The sequence below is a fragment of the Myzus persicae genome, unplaced genomic scaffold (genome assembly GCF_001856785.1).
Source record: "Myzus persicae strain clone G006 unplaced genomic scaffold, MPER_G0061.0, whole genome shotgun sequence".
In the NCBI taxonomy this organism is placed as follows: Eukaryota; Metazoa; Arthropoda; class Insecta; order Hemiptera; family Aphididae; genus Myzus; species Myzus persicae.
In genome coordinates this window covers 554,876-572,244 of record NW_019100515.1, presented here as the reverse complement: position 1 = coordinate 572,244, position 17,369 = coordinate 554,876, and the positions used below count along the sequence as shown (strand labels likewise).

Genomic DNA, 17,369 nt, shown 5'->3' with positions numbered 1-17,369 from the left:
TAATTTATTGTATAATAATTAATTTGTATCAATTTTATTAAATTGTTTTATATTTGTATAGGTACCTACAATTGTCCTACATACATACTTAGACGCATACGATTTCTTTTTGTTTAAATACCTGTCTAAATTTAATTCAGTTTAATATTTTTGAATGAATAACCACATTAGGTTTATCAAAAGCGTCAACTTTACAAATTTAACTATATTTAATCTCATTTAGTATATTTTATAATACCTTGGGTTTTCAAATTAGGTATTATATGGAATGTTCATAAGCTGTGTCACTGAAAGTTGTGAAGTGCTTTATATAATCCTTTGTGTCCTAATTATATCAATGATTAAATTGCATTTATACATTTTATAACGACATGATATAATAATATAATTTATATTGTATACATTATTATTATAACACTAGATAGCGTTGATATCGTCGCAACGGCGAGGGTAAACGTAAAGCAGCCCCTTTCATAAAGTTTAGTATAGGTTTAACTTTTCAACAGAATTATATCACTTGAAACATACTCCCGAGGATATTATATTATTTGTCGTATTATTTGGTAAGTCAGTATTAATCATGTAAAAAATACATTCGTATTATAGCATTATATTTTTTATAGCAATATTATTTTATTGTTACCTATTCTAATTTGTTATGCAAATAAGCTAAACATGAATAATAATTAACAACCAAAGTATTATTTTTATTACTACAATTTAAAATCTTTAAAATATAATACATTTTTAATAATAATTAGATTAAATTAAACAGAGTATAATTAATACACAGTAAAGTTTTTACATTTATAGTTCTTGTGTTATGGTTGAATAGACACTTAATTAGATTTTTAAATTTGTTTCCATAATAAGAATGAAAATATGTATTATAGTACATAAGCATAGTATTCGATTTTCAAAAATTCAAAATTTTATAAAATGAAAATATGCACCTATAATAAAAAATTGTATTATATTATTAATAAATATCTTCCTGTACAAAAATTAGTTTTTGACGGACTGGTAAATAATAAAAGATACTCAGGTACACTTAATTTCATATACTATACTATATGAGTAATATGATAATACTGCCGTAATAATAATTCCATCTTCATACGTTTACTACTAGAGAATCATGCAATTAAAGAACCTAAAATAAGTTTCGTGTATTATGTACAAGCTGATGTACCAGCAGATTCTATCATACATATTATAGTATTATACCTAATATATTTTTTAAATATTCATGCAATATGTGTTAGTAGTTAGCGGGATTATCTTATAAAGTAGTAGAGTCTAGAATCTAAGAGTATAAGTATTACGTTTAAATATCAAGGTCGATAATTATCTCAGACTCCAAATAACCTACCGCAGTACCATCACACCTGTCAACTCATTGATGCAATTTTTTATTTCATTTTTTACCTGATGTATTAGGTACATGGTAAGGCCAATTAATGATGAAACCATAATTGCCAGGACCTAAAATTATTTTTAATTCAGCAGTGTAACTTGTTAATTCGTATTAAGAACTTTTAAAAGTAGGTATATGTGCTATTATAAAGTCATGTAGGAATCTAAATCGTAAATATTTTATATGTATTATTATAATTTATAACTATTTAAAAATAAATATTCACTAACCTGTTTTTCATACTACGAAGCACAAGGATATGAAATAGATAGAAAATTGTTTATGAAATTAAACTTTAAGCTTTCGATATTTCAGGTCTTAAGGGATTATTGTTATTAAGTCACTGAAACATTTACGTAAAATAAAATTTCAAACGGATGATTTATCGCTATTATGTCAGATATGGATATTGTAGAAGTTGACGACGAGAACCAATTCCACGGCAATAAAAATGAAAATCTTAAATTAAGTTCTCAATCAGGTAATTTTATGAAATTATAAATTATGCGATTTATTTGACTTCTAACTTAAGCAACTGTATTTCTTTGTTAATCTTTGGTTTTGATATTAAATTATATGAAAATATTTAATGATTTGTTTACAATAACAAAAAGAAAAAAATAGGTAACTAAATAAAAATAAAAATAAAAATAATTATGATTTTTAATATAAATGTATAAACATGGTATAACAATTAGGTACATACATAGGTAATCGCATTCAATTATTATCGTGTCTTAGACATCGTATGTATTGAGTAAAAATAACGATTTTGTCTCATTTTTCTAGCATTAAGTAGTTATTGTAGCGCCGGGTTAGCGTGCTAAAGTCAAATTTACTATAGTCGTAATCGTAAACTAACGTTCTGTACCTGGCACAGTATTACGTTTTGGGTATTCGCCAGCACGGTGTTGAACGATAAAAACTGATCGCACCTACAAGTGACAAATTTAATTTAAAACTTTTAAATGTTAACTCGTCATTATTCAGGTGTGTAAATGTTAAATTGATAAAAATCACAGTTAAAAAATAGACGAAGACAGAATAAAGTGTCGGAGTATGGTGGGCACTCGTATAGGTCGTTACCTACTCATAACTCATTCTACTTCGCTTGCCTTGGTGTAAACCTGAGATTATTGTATTATCATTTGAAATTAAATAAAACGATAATACGTCATTCAATTCAAAAAAGGTTTATGATCATTTTTCAGTTTATCCGAAATTGTTTAAAATTGTAGGTTTGAATGAGAGACATACATTTTACTGTTTTTTAGCACCACATTTATTTAGTATATTTATGTTGCTCTTTAATTACACATTTAAATTTAAAAAAATAAGTCATTAAAAATGATCTAATTTGATTTCTAAATACTAAGTTTACTACTACTATTTATATTTATTAAATTTTCAACCGATTAACAGGGCTAGATAAAACTTTTCAATTACTTTTAAAAACCATGTAAAATATAATATATGTATTATATAGGTACCTAATTATAATCTCTTAGTAATACCTAAAGCTTCCTTGTTCACTTAGAATCTACATTGTTATGCATTTTCCGCCTTAAAAATGTAACAAATCCTTAGTCTATCAAAGCTTAATAACAACAGTAATTAAAAAAAGTATTCTTATAATTTTAGAAGCTAGGAACGGAGGAAAATCGGAGGGTATTCGTCGAATGGTGGACATAACCCGTGACAAACCAATTAAAGTTTCCATCAGGGTAGCTGTGCCTGTAAGAGATCATCCAAAGGTATGCACTAGGGATACATAATTTACAATTAGATGAAGGAAATACTTATTAATTATTATACATGTTTTAGATTATAATTAATAATTTGTATCCTTGAACTATATACACTATGACTAGTTATATAGCTATATAACTAGTATTTAAGTTATATTTATAACTATGATGCATCAATACCGATGACAGTTTTTAGATATTAATATAAATTAGATGTTTCAGACCCAAACATTGTATACATACGTATTATTTACACGATACATCGTAACCACATCATTAAACGATGGACGTGAATGATAATTCATATTATTTTTTAGGTTTGTGTAGGTAATATTTAACGTTTGTCTAGATATCAAGAATAGTATTATGGAAAATAGGCAGCTCATGATTAGGAACAACGTAATATTTTATACCTATATTTCAACCACTGTTAAATGTAAAATGTATACTTATTACCATATTTGTACCTATGCATTGTACGATATTGATATCCATTAGAATATAATGATTAGATGAATATATGAATCCAAAACCCATAGACGATAGGGCATAACATTATTTTATGACTGCACCCTATCGGTAGTGTTGAAATGTATTAATATTCCCACATTTCATTGACATCTAGATTTTCCATCGAGGACGTGTATTTATATGTTTATAAAAAAAAAACACTGACAAGTATACGTTTTATTGATGATCAATAATTATTTTTAAAGTAATAATACATAGGTACTTACATACCTACTATATAATTAATTGATAAACTATATTGTATTAAATAGTGTTGCAGTAATGCAGTATCAATGATGAATTGTTATTTAAAAAAAGTTAAACTACTTTTAGATTATTAATTGCTGATTACACACAGCTGTAGTCGGTAGACAACTTAATCAACTATAGAACGTGTGTCCCCTCACTTAAACACACATCAGTTTAGTCTTAAGTACTTCACATATCAGCAAAGTATATAATATATATATTATATACTTAGGCTACTTAGCGCGTAAACAGAATATCGTATAAGATAATCATCGTGTAGTGCGTCCGCGTCCGTTACATTAGCCCCCTCCAAATTTTATATTCATAAAAGATACTACGCTCATTATAACATCTGTGCTCGTTATGCAGTAACGTAGTCTTACAGGGCTAATATTTATGCCAACGGTAGGTATAAAATGTATTATTCCGTACAAAAATTATGTGTAGGTAGGTATTTAATTTATCTTAAGTATAAACTATAAAATATAAATATATATGAATGTATTACATTTTGCTACGTTATTTTTTATCAGTTATCACTTTTTATTTATTCACATATTATAATAAGATTTAATGCAAGCTTATTAGCGCAAACCAATAGTAGTTATATTTACTACATACACAGTGATTCACTAGGCATGGTCACCCAGTTTTTATTCTTCAAAAATTCAGTTACGCAAATTATTATTTTTGGAATTTTTAAATTGTCTTGCTTAATATCATATTTTCAAATTTTGGAGATTTTTTGTGTAGATACTGCTTAAGAACTGTACCTGTCTCAGTGTCCCCCGTGGAAATACAACCATCTGTTTTTAAAATGAGAACCTCCCTTCATAAACAGCAAATTATTTAGGTAGTGGATATTTTTTCTGAAAATGTTGACATCTATATTAGAAACAAAATTCGAATGAGTAGTTTTTGAGTAATTTAACTAATAGGTTTATAATGAAAATGAGGTTAGCTAAAATAAGCCGGTAATTTGAAAATTGTAGTACGTAATTTATATTGATCTATCAATACCTATAATTTATAAAATGGCCCAAATATAATAAATACTAGATCCAATATTATATCTACTTTATATTTTTAAAAAACTATTTTTAAGGACTATTATCTTTAGTAAAAATGTCAACTTTAAATAAATTACATTTTCAGTAAAATTATAACATACTGTTAAAGTGCTATTAAATTATTTACATCCCATATTATGAAAGAATCAATGGAAGTTAACTCAGTTTCCAATCCAGTATGGTTACTTATATTAGTTTGTTTAAAGTATATGCAAAAAAGGTAATATGTTAAAAGTAATAGGTACTTACTAGTTTTTATACCTATCAAATGTCTGATAATATGAAATACTTACATCGCGTAGATTAGCTGATAATAGTATAGGCACTTTTATAACCTATTAATTGTTGTATTACATTTTGGTATTTAGCTATCTATGCACAATTTTATTAAACTGTCAATATGCAATAAATTGTTTTAGGCGTTTTTCAATAGTAATAATAAGTAACCAAGTGGGTAAAAAAGAACTCCAAAATTTCAAGTTATTGTTTAAGAAAATTGTGTGCCTGTATATAAAATAAAAGTATATCGTAATATCGTTATAAGTTCTGAAAATATAGTTGGTTGTAAAATTAAACAAAACGAAATATTTCGTTTTTAAAATTAATTGTGTTTACATGTTCAAATTTATTTTTTTTTTTTTTTCTGCATATTTTGATGTTGTTTTAGGTTCGGAATTTTTACATAATATGTTCTTATATCGAATCAAAGCTATAATGCATTACAAACATTTATATGTTGCTTATAACAATATTTTTGTGAACCAGCGACCATCCCAAAATTAAATAATTTGATATATTGATTCTAATTTTTATTTTTCTAATTTTCTTATGGTATAAATATTATGTTATATTCTTACGTACCTATTTTAAGTTTGTGTTTTTTTACAAATTAATTTCTATATTCATAAGTACGAATGATACTATAAAGTAGTTTTTATGTAATTATGTTTTGAAATTGATACAAAGAATAGTCAAAAAGCATTTTACATCTTTCATATTTTTTATATTTCTAGTTTAATTTCGTGGGGAAATTATTGGGACCAAAAGGCAACTCATTGAAGAGATTACAAGAAGACACCATAACGAAAATGGCCATACTTGGACGTGGATCTATGCGTGATCGGAACAAGGTAATCGCATTATTGTCCTTAAGACCTTAGTATTATCATTTATTGGGTATTTCTTATATTAGACAATTAATATTATTATAAGGAATTTATATGTACCTACGTCCTACATAATATTCTGTTCTATGCTAGACCTCGAAAGTTCAGTTATCATCAGCTGATGTATAAATATATAATATGCTTAAAATCGGGTGCGTCAAACACATACATAGATTAAATAAACATAATATATACATAATATTGTGTGCTGATCACGTGTACGCTTCAGTTGAGGAAGACGAATACGCTTGATTACCTGAGGGAATAAGATGGGGAAATTAAATTAACTACTGTGTATATAGGCGTGTCGACGGCGGGACAAACGTTTTTCTGACACACGTTTTAATTTGCCGCCGGAGTCTTGTGTAGTATTTATACAAGCCCAAATGTCTTGTGGTGGAATTGAAAATAACTGAAGCTGTAAGACGACATAGGTATAAGTGCACGATTCTCTGGGACAATATTTAACCCGAGACCAAAAGCTATTTTTCCAGGTACGGTTTTTTGTAGTTAAACGATATACACGGTTGATTTCACATGCACGTGGTGAATCAGATTTTCACGTATGAATTACTACACGTATTCGCATATATAACATTTATACATAGTATAATATACAATGCTATATAGGTAATATTATATTCGTATATGCTCGTATTTACCACCATACACTATTGCGCTATTTCTTCCGTTCCATTTTTATCACCAAACTCCATCCCCTCTACGATGTGCCGGTCGATTATTATAATAACCAATAATATGATGTAAAAGTATACATAATACTTACTATAGAACTATATATACGGAAAACTGCAGTAATTCCTCTGGGGCGTACATAAAATCACATTCAGTAAATGGTATATAAATGAATAATATCGTAACAAATAATCTCGGTCCTTTCTTTAAAATTATTTTATTTATAACATATTGCTTTGTACTCTGTTAACTATAATATATACATATATACCTACGTATATAGCACCATTATATAGGTGTATGGGTATTAGCTGGTACACAATAGGTATGTGTTTTAAATTTTAATCAAAACTCGTATCGGCATTTATACGTTATACATCGGACTTAACGTTATTTATTAAAAATTTTAATAACCGTATGTACACGTTTGTTGTTGACAAACAGTGGACATTATTGATAATATTATGTTTCTTTTACAATTTCATAATAAATGGATTTATTACACATTCATACATAATATATTAATTTGGTATTGGAGCTATAAGGCTAAATGGCTTGGTACTATACATTTCACATATTATGTACATAGCTTTAATAATTTACTTAATATATTCATATATTCTAATTATACATTATATAGGTAATAAATAGTGTTTAAAATTTAAACTATGTGTGACGTATCAGATAGGTAGGTACTCAGATTTGATTTTTTAATGTTTAGTAATTGTTATTTTATTACCTAATTGTTATAAAATATAAATATACAAATGCATTGGTAATTTACATTTTATACCTTATAAGTTATAAATAATAATTTTATTATGACAAACAATCGTATTTAGAGTACCTAAATGTTGCATTGTGCAAATGTGCCCCTCTGGCTAATCGCTAACGTAGGTTCCTACTTACGACGCCCTCATGCATTCTATATGAAAAAAAATAAAACGAGGTAACCAAAATTATCTTTTAAGTAATAACTTTAAAATACATATGTATCTCTAGTATATAAATCATACGTCTACAAGAAATAAAATAAAATGAAATATAATTAATACGGCAATTAATAAAAATAAAAATATTATCCGGTAAAAACGTTGGAAATTCTAATTGAGTCAATTGTATTAGATTTTATAGCATAAAAACGTAATTATAATCACTGTAATTACATAAACGACGTAATACCTTTTTTTACTATACTTAATTACAATTAATATTTATTTTTTGTGTGGGTACTCATAATTTTTTTTTAGACATGATATTTGCTTCAAAAATTAGAAAATTGAACATAGATTATATATACAATACATGTTGGAATATTTGTATTTTTTTAAAATTTTTATTTTGAAGAGCCAAGAGGTATTTTTTTAAAAAATACTCAGAGAATACTCCAAAAAATGTTGATCATTTTCGGGTAAACGTAAAGCTTCGAACAAACATGTTTCTCGAATGCATTGATTTATCATTGCTTTCAAAGTTTCAAACATAAAGCACCCTCCCAAGTGATTCACTTATCTTACTTATAAAGAAATACAGGATACCTATATATTGTACCTAGGTGTATATACCGTATTCGTATATAATTTAATATATTATTGTCAGGCGTCAGCTACTCGGAAAAATTATTACAAGTATATATAAAGTGGTTGTAAAATTGCATAGGTGACGGGTATTACAATAATATTTTGATTATAATTTATGGTACCTAAACTAATAATTATTTTTGACAACTATAAATTATTATTACCAACAAGAACTAATTAATAATTAATATGGTTGAGAATTGAATGCCCTATAAAAATATAAAAACGTCTTACAAGTCTTATAAATCCAGTATATTTATGCAGTATAAGAACACATTTAAAAATTAACGTTTTAACGGAAACGTGCAGAACAAAAGTGAAATATTTTTTAGAACACACTAAAATAGAAGTATTGTTAATTGTCATCATTTATTTTATCAACTTTAGATATGAAAACGGTGGGTGATGAGTATTGTATATTATCTTCTACACGTTTTACAGACCACTTTGTATCTCCACCAATATGCTGGTTTTTATTACAACTATACATTTTTTACTACAACATTTACGTTTGCTTCAAAAATAAATTATGAAAAATGTTGTAAAAAGTTGAAAGCCTTAGCAACAGAAATTTGTCAAAAAATGCATATTAAAAGTATCATTAAAATAATTAGGATTCTCTAAAACACAATTTCCATTACACTACGTATAATGGAAATATACATATAAATTTGGATCATATACATGATTTTAAAATACAATTTGGGTAGCTACACGTTTTGATACAGCAACGATAATTTGAATAAAAATGAGTACCTAATCATTAATTACTTGGTTTCAAAGTGACGAATAAATTAAAATAAATTGCATATATTGTTATAGTGCTGTTAGTAATAATATTTTAGTATCAAAATGAATCGTAAAATGTTTGGCCCTTGGGTATTGCACTATTTCATCCCTGACCACTGTACGCCTTGTCACTCTATCCTGAATAGGGCCTGATAACACAAATACTGAATATTAAAATTGTATATTTATACATGTATACGATCAATTAAATTATATTACATGATACATTATATAGAGAACCGATAGGTATGTATATAGCATTACATATAGTGTCTCCGTGTTCACGACTGTACCTACTTTTAATTGTGTAATCAGGGTAAGTAAAGTATAAACATTAAGATAATATCTTAAATGTTTAATAATATATATGTAATTATTGGAGTATTTTCGTTGTGTACCTGTGTGTTAACGTTATAATTTCTACTGGATTGTAGCCGAGTGTGATAAAAAAAATGTTCGAGGTACCTAGTTAATTATTGATAATATATATTGTCATATTGAATGTTGAAATATGCCAGTTAGTAAGAGAAGAATATGCTATTTCTATTCTATTATTCAAAATGAACTATTGAAGTTTAACAAGCATGATATAACTATAAGGACTTAAGTGTAAAAGTGACTTCATAATAAGTTTAAATATTATGAACAATATAACTACGATGAAGTAATGGTAGATACATAAAAGTTTATTCGTGTAAGGAAATAGGAGGCTTTTGATGTAGGACTTAAAACTTACTATATTATAGTCTTGTATATAATATTATATATCATTATGTAGTATAGATTCCTTCACTATTTCTATCAGGAGTCACAATTTTCTACAATATTTCTTAGCTATCATCGTGATTATCTTTTAGAACAATTTGTTTTGTACTAAAAGTTTTATTTTCTTTATATATTATTGGTAGAAATAAGCAATAACTCATGACTTATAGAAATAATAAAACAGTTCCTAATCCTTTATAGTGATGATATATTTTTTTCATAAAACTATTGTTCATCCGCACATACACATTTTAAATGTATTTTTATTACAAACAAAATTAATATTTTTGTTCACTTTTTAATAAACTAAAACTAACATCAGTTATCAATAGTAAATTTTAGCAAATTGCATGAAATTCAATCTATTACAAAGAATATACTAACATGGACATGGAGTCGTCTCGCCAAGTTTGCGTCAGTATATAAATCAATAGTAAAATTTTAGTTTTCATCTTTTACTAAAAATCCTAATTTATATAAACGTGTAGTTTAAAAACTGATTTATTAATTTCCCTTAAGTTTATTTAAATAATCAAATGCTAGTTTTAATTTTTAAAGTATCTATAGGATGTGGCTAGGTCGTTAGGGGGTGAGTGAAAGAGTATGCGAGTTTCAGTGTTTGAGTAACTTAACCAAACACAACGATACTCAGTGTAAGTATTTATAAATGTCACCAATCAACTGAATTTACAAATTGAGTTGAATGCATATTATTGAATTATCTTTGTACTTAATAGATAAATACTATAACAACCTGTAACATGATGCTGTATACAAGTTGACTTTTTAATTTATTGTTAATAGTATTTAATTAATATTGTATGTACCTATATATTTTGTTTTTAGGAAGAAAAGTTAAGAAATTCAGGAGATCCAAAATTTTCCCATCTTAAAGATGACCTTCATGTTGAAATAACAGCCTTTGCTCCTCCAGCAGAAGCACATGCCCGTATTGCATATGCATTAACAGAAGTCCGAAGATTTTTAGTACCGGTAAGTTCTAAAAAATATATTTATTATAAATAACGTTATCAATGAAATATTAAATTCACGAAATCATGTACATAGGTACAATTTAATTAATTGTTGAAAGTATGTGGTGGTATGTATTATAATTTAGAAATTAATATGTACTATTATCTTCTCAGTACACTAAATAAAAACCATAATGAGGAATACACTATAGTTAGTTCTGATTAAACTTCAATCCATATAAAATTACAATATTAAATAAGTTTTTGATCATATTAAGCTTAATTTATAATTTAATAATATGTTTCTATGTATATTATGGTCAAAGTGTATAGTCGAACGTTGTAATACAATATTACAATGCCTGAGCAATGTATACAAATACAATGCACAATTTCAATGGACAATGTGGAAAATTATACTCTTTGCCCGGACATTGTACAGAATGACCAAAACACAGTGGGCAATTGTAATGAAAAATGTATAAAACGTTTTTGTGCAATTAATAATGTACAATTATTTACTTTATTTAGTATGAATGTTAAAAAAAAATAAAATGATATACGGGGTTATTCACCAAGCATGCACCCCCCCAAGTTTTTCCGCTTTAATAATGAATTTATGTGTTTATAAATCTGAGTAATTCAAGTATATTATATATTAAAGATCTTGTTTTTAAATTATTGAAATTGTTCGTACTATGGGGTATCTTGTGGAGATACAAACTTATGTTTTTTTAAATGAGAACCNTTTATTTAGTATGAATGTTAAAAAAAAATAAAATGATATACGGGGTTATTCACCCCCCCCCCCCACCAAGTTTTCCTTTATAAATGAAAATATGAAATTATTCAATTTCTGATTTTTGGAATTTTTATATGTATTAAAGATCTTGTTTTTAAATTATTGAAATTGTTCGTACTATGGGGTATCTTGTGGAGATACAAACTTATGTTTTTTTAAATGAGAACCCACTTCTCCCCCTATAACTGTAAAATGTTAAGTAAATCATTTTTTTTTAAATTTGTTCCTAAATAAAAATTTGAAGGTGCTACTTCTCAGACCTTGGTTATTAAAATGTTTGTACTAAGGATAATAGTCTTTAAAAAATATGCCAAATGATTTTACAAAAATACAAAATAGATATAATTTTGGATCTAGTATTTGTTATACTTTATTACTTAAACCATTTATACAAATTATAAATGTTAGTAAATTAATATTAATTAAGAAAATTGTCCAACCACCATAACCACCATGTCTGGCAAACATATAGCCTCACAAGAAGAGCACTTAATTCCATGATGTAAAATTGTAAGCTACCGTTTTTTATAAACTATAAACAAATTTGTTGCTCTTACTCCGTGTATTAGTGTTATTATCATTTATCTGTTAACCTATAGGTGGCAAGCATATTTTCTTCGCCCTAGTTAGGCCTATTCCACAAACCCTGATTTTCTGAATATCGTATTGTCGTGGCTTCTAATGTACAATTTTCAGTTCATCTCATAAACTGCACAAATCTTCAATAATCGTATTAACAAATCCTCTACCATTTTCACTGATCTCTGCAAGATCACACCATACACGAAGCTTAAAATGTAGTAAAAATATTAATTAATATATAGTAATATATAGGCAACTTATTTTGCATGTTTTTTTGTTAATGGTTTAAGTAAAACATACTCCGTTAAAAGATTTCGATAAATTAAAGCAAACCGAAAGTTTCCGTCGAGTTTAACTTACATAGGTATCCTCCAAAACTATATCCTAATCAAATTTATTTGCCAACGGGAATTTATTTCAGAAGAAATTATCAACGGTGTAACAGCTAATCTTTTTTTCACAGTCTTGCCTTTTCTCTGACATAATTCACATAGATTTAAATATATCATTAAACATTTCTTATCTACTACCTAGTTAGTAATGTTTTTTATATTTGGAATTCAGTTCATGTTTCATTAGGATTATACCTCCGTGACCAATTTTTAAATGCACGCCACAAATTAATTTATATAACTCTTCGTTGTAAACATACCTAATATTTAATAGTATTTGATTCAGTTACCGGTACAGTTAACTTTTTTAAATAACCAAGTCATTTTTTTTACATCATAGGGCTTCAATGATTTATAGCAATTTAGTTTTAACTTTGTTCCAATTTTTAACCGTTAGACTTCTTGTGATATTTCCTTACATTTTAACACACGTAAACACACATTTGAATTTTTCATTGAAAAGAATATTAAATTGTTTATAAAATGTTAAAACATTCATTTAAAATATTACCCACGTAAAATAATTATTTTAACAAAATTCAAAATAAAAAAATCGTATATAAAAATACAGTCGATTTGTGAATTGAGTAATTTCAACTGATCTAAAATTCTATACTATATATATATAGGGCAAAGACCTAATTAAACACGGTATGGCTATTGAAAAACAGTCACTATACTTGGATACCAGTGTGAGTGAATGTAATCGATAATCGTTATCGTCCTACAGTTAAATATCGTAAAAAATTTAAAAGCCAACACTCGTAAAAAATTAATGATACTACTTTTATACTGCACTTTTTTTTTTTTTGATACACGTAGAAAAACTTATCGAGGCTCTTTTATTAAAATTTCTTATGTTAGCTATTATTTTAAACTTATAATATGAATTTCTAGCTGAAAAATAATTTTTAAATTTTCAGGATTTTGATGAATTTTGTTGAAATTTGAACTTTAAATGCATGTAAAAAAATAATCATGCTTATTTATCTCATGTATCTCAATTTTTTTCAAAAATTGGTTTTGAGTAAAAATGTTCAATATTCCTTCATTTTTTTTCCGGCGCTTTCAAAAACTACTGGAAATGTTAACATCCCGAATGCATCAACTAGATTCACTTTTCTATCAGAAAATATGCTGATATCGAAAATCGAAATACCTTAACTACCTCAAATGTTGATGACAGAAAAAAAAATAAAAAACACGCATCATTGTAAATAAAATACATACATTGCTACGCTCCGAACCTAATATGTACATTGCCTACTAAAAACTGGATACTACATAATACCCAAACAATGTAACCAAAACATAATCAACTTTTCCCGAATATGACGAGCATTATGCACAATGCCCGAATTATTATTCACTTTGACTGTAACATGATACTATATTGTACTTGCTTCGTACTTAGATACAGCTTTTATACTATACAGTTGTTTAACAGTTAAGATGTTTAAGACACCAGTCTATTCTCTGCAGAGTCAGTTTATGTGCAATATACAATACACATAGGTACCTTTATTTTAGTATAATTAAGTATAGTTAATACCATACTACGCACGTTTGAACTTTTTAAGGAAACCAAATTAAATCAACACATCGGTGCTTTCATTATTTGTACCATTGAGTGGGACTGGGTTACAAAAATGTATTCCAGTTGACTCGTTTAAGATAGTTCACCGCTTTAATACAAGAGAGAGAAAAAATCCAGACCATAGGATCATTTTATTAACATAGCATTTGTTGTTTAAAAAACCATTACATTTTTAATTACGTTTACCCTGCCATTGACTTGCCGTTATACCATCTCGACTGTTAACAACTCAAAACGACATTTTATTCGTCATTATTTGTTCAACGAATGTTCTACATAATCATTTAAATTTTAAAGTATACTATAATACTGGGTGGTGCGATGAGAGAGAGTTTTAAAACTTAAATAACTCATTCGTAAATTGTTAATTAATACTTCCGTCTGCGCTGAAATTTATAGTTTACGGATATTATTAAATTTGGATTTGTAACTGCTGAACATACCGCTCATCCGATTACAGGATTATAACGATGAAATACGACAAGAGCAAATGTGGGAAATGCAAATATTGCAGAAGGGATCGGGGGACGCGACCGATTCGGAAACCGGCGAGAGCGGATCTTCGTCTCATTCCGTGGACGATAATCGCCAAAATTACAGCGCCGTTCATTCAGCCGGAGAGTGTTCGCCGGTGCATACCAAACACAGCAATATCAGCACCAATCAAACGATAATTAACGTATCAGGTACGATATATATAGGCACATAGATATTCAATATCGGATCGTCTAGTATTTTGCATTTAATGTATAATATATATTATATGAATAGTAGCCGTATATGAACAATACTATACATTTTATATAACTTAAAGGTTACGACGATTGACTAGTATTATAGTTGTGGATATAATGTTGCCAGAACTTCTCCGCATTCATTACATTTTACTAGTTGTGCAAAGATTCCGTTTTCAGCACTCTCTCATTCACGTCCTATGATTGCGTTTGCTACTCATATACTGCTGTGTAGACCTACCTATTTGAATAGTTTGTCTAAAATCGATTGGTTAATGACGAAAGTTTACACAAATAGTATTTCTTGTGTCACCTATATGTGTACAGTGTATTATAACATTTGTATAGCTTAACGCGCCGTGTTTAGACAGATTTATTGGGGCTCACTGTTTACCTAACTTAATAAGTGGGACTTTGAGCATTGAGCAAAAAGTGGTTTTCCGTTTTAAGCCGTCTGAGGTCTTATGAAAGCCGAAAGGGCGTCTCACAATTTGAAATACATTTTACATAATTCACCTTTTAGTGTATCGATTAATTCAAACATTTTAGCACCTTGAATTTTAAACAAGTATCAATGTTCCATAGTTATAAGAACTTACCTATAAGTTATAATATATTATATACATACTGTAATTAAAAAAATATCGAAAATAAATGCATTTAATTAAAAATTATAATTAACTTAATTATTCAAAAAGTTTTAGCTGCACTGTTTTATGCTTACGCAGTGTATTTTACACCCTAAAGTTGATTTTAGAACAAAATTAAATTAAATACGGGCAAGAAAAATAAAGAACACTAAATATAATATATTTTAACGATTTATCTTTTCGGAAGTAATAGTTTGACTTTTTGTTCTTATTGTTATATTTAAAATAATAATAATAATAGTAACAATAGTCACAAATAAGTAGTCAGTCTCAGTATACATTTATCTCCTGGATATAGAAAAACACGTGACTCCGAACAATTCAAACGGGTTAACGGAAACTCCAGGAAGGAAACGTCCCTTGCTGTCTGGAGAATGTGCCAAAGTATCAATGACTCCATCAAAGAGAACAGTAATGGCAATTCTGGCTAGAGCTAGAACTGCGCAAGTACACGTCAAAGACATGGTCACATTTTCACCACATTTTAATGGGTAAGTTTTACATTACTTAAGTTTTAATTTACACTTTTTAACGAAAATTAAAAATGTTCACACGAAAGATCACACATTTTTCGTCTTAAAAGTTACAATATAATTTCGTTTATACATTTTTTTCACAATATAATGTTTGGTGTTGGCAATATAAATTTACAGATGAAATACATACCCAGTACCTTTATATATATTATATATCATTATGCCAAAACTTTTTTTTGTATCCATATGTTTTCTTTTTTTTTCTTTTTTATTACAGACTCGTTCAGACAGATGTATCCACATACAGAGAAAAGCCTTTTATCCCCACAACCAATCTACTTTTGAACTAAATATAATATAACATAATACCTACTCTTCACATCATCCATAGATTATCCAATCAAACTTCTCTGTAGTCACAACGCATGAAAGTATGGGTCAATGTATTTTTTAATCATCATATTATACAATCTAAATAATTAATTAATATTTTATTTTAAAACAAATCAGTTTTATTTTAGTTTATACGTGGTTTAAGAATTATTTCATAACTTCATTAATCATTATGATGATTAGAAAAAAATTGCTCAATACAATATTATAATAATAATTATTATAGCATTATACATTTTCAACTTGTACACATATAATATCTTACGACCTATCCTAATAAAATTATAAAAAATTATAAAGTTGATCATATAAATGAAATAATTAAGTAATTAAATAAAACACGTTTATTTCCATAATAATATCACACTAAATACTCAATATTTTACATGTGTATTGTATATAAAAATAATCCGGGTAATCAATGTAATTTAATATAATTCTAAATTCACACAAATTCACATTAATTCATGTTAGTTTATTTATTTTTAGTTAGTTATTTAATTAAACTTTCTGCAGTTTTTTGTTATTTACGTATGGTTAATAATTTGTACCTACCTAATTATTGTATGTTTTTTTGATCTACGTAGATATATTTTATTTTATCTTTTAAGTTGGATATATTATTATTATTTATTGTTACCATAGTTAGATATTAATGTATTATTATAATATTATATTTTATCATTCTAGAATTTATTTAAATAATGTATACAATAAACATGTATTAACTATTAAGTTAATCTTTACTATTAATATTTACGTGTAACTTTGAGCTAATA

General features: G+C 27.1%; 1 protein-coding gene across 1 annotated transcript; it reads left to right on the top strand.

The window, feature by feature from the left end:
• The first annotated feature begins 483 nt into the window (after nucleotides 1-483).
• Nucleotides 484-16,730, top strand: LOC111029988 (KH domain-containing, RNA-binding, signal transduction-associated protein 2-like). The gene is made up of 8 exons (XM_022309270.1): nucleotides 484-563; nucleotides 1,733-1,898; nucleotides 3,059-3,171; nucleotides 6,008-6,124; nucleotides 10,837-10,983; nucleotides 14,798-15,023; nucleotides 16,020-16,212; nucleotides 16,475-16,730. Exons 2-8 carry the CDS (start codon nucleotides 1,811-1,813, stop codon nucleotides 16,545-16,547), a joined length of 957 nt encoding a protein of 318 aa, XP_022164962.1. The 5' UTR covers nucleotides 484-563; nucleotides 1,733-1,810; the 3' UTR covers nucleotides 16,548-16,730.
• Nucleotides 16,731-17,369: the final 639 nt, after the last annotated feature.

Excerpts from the sequence above, each read along its gene's own strand:
- LOC111029988 (XM_022309270.1), top strand. The coding sequence starts at position 1,811 with ATGTCAGATATGGATATTGTAGAAGTTGACGACGAGAACCAATTCCAC. Across the intron at positions 1,899-3,058 it reads TAAATTAAGTTCTCAATCAG|AAGCTAGGAACGGAGGAAAA; the intron begins GTAATTTTATGA and ends TTATAATTTTAG. Across the intron at positions 15,024-16,019 it reads AACGATAATTAACGTATCAG|AAAAACACGTGACTCCGAAC; the intron begins GTACGATATATA and ends TCCTGGATATAG.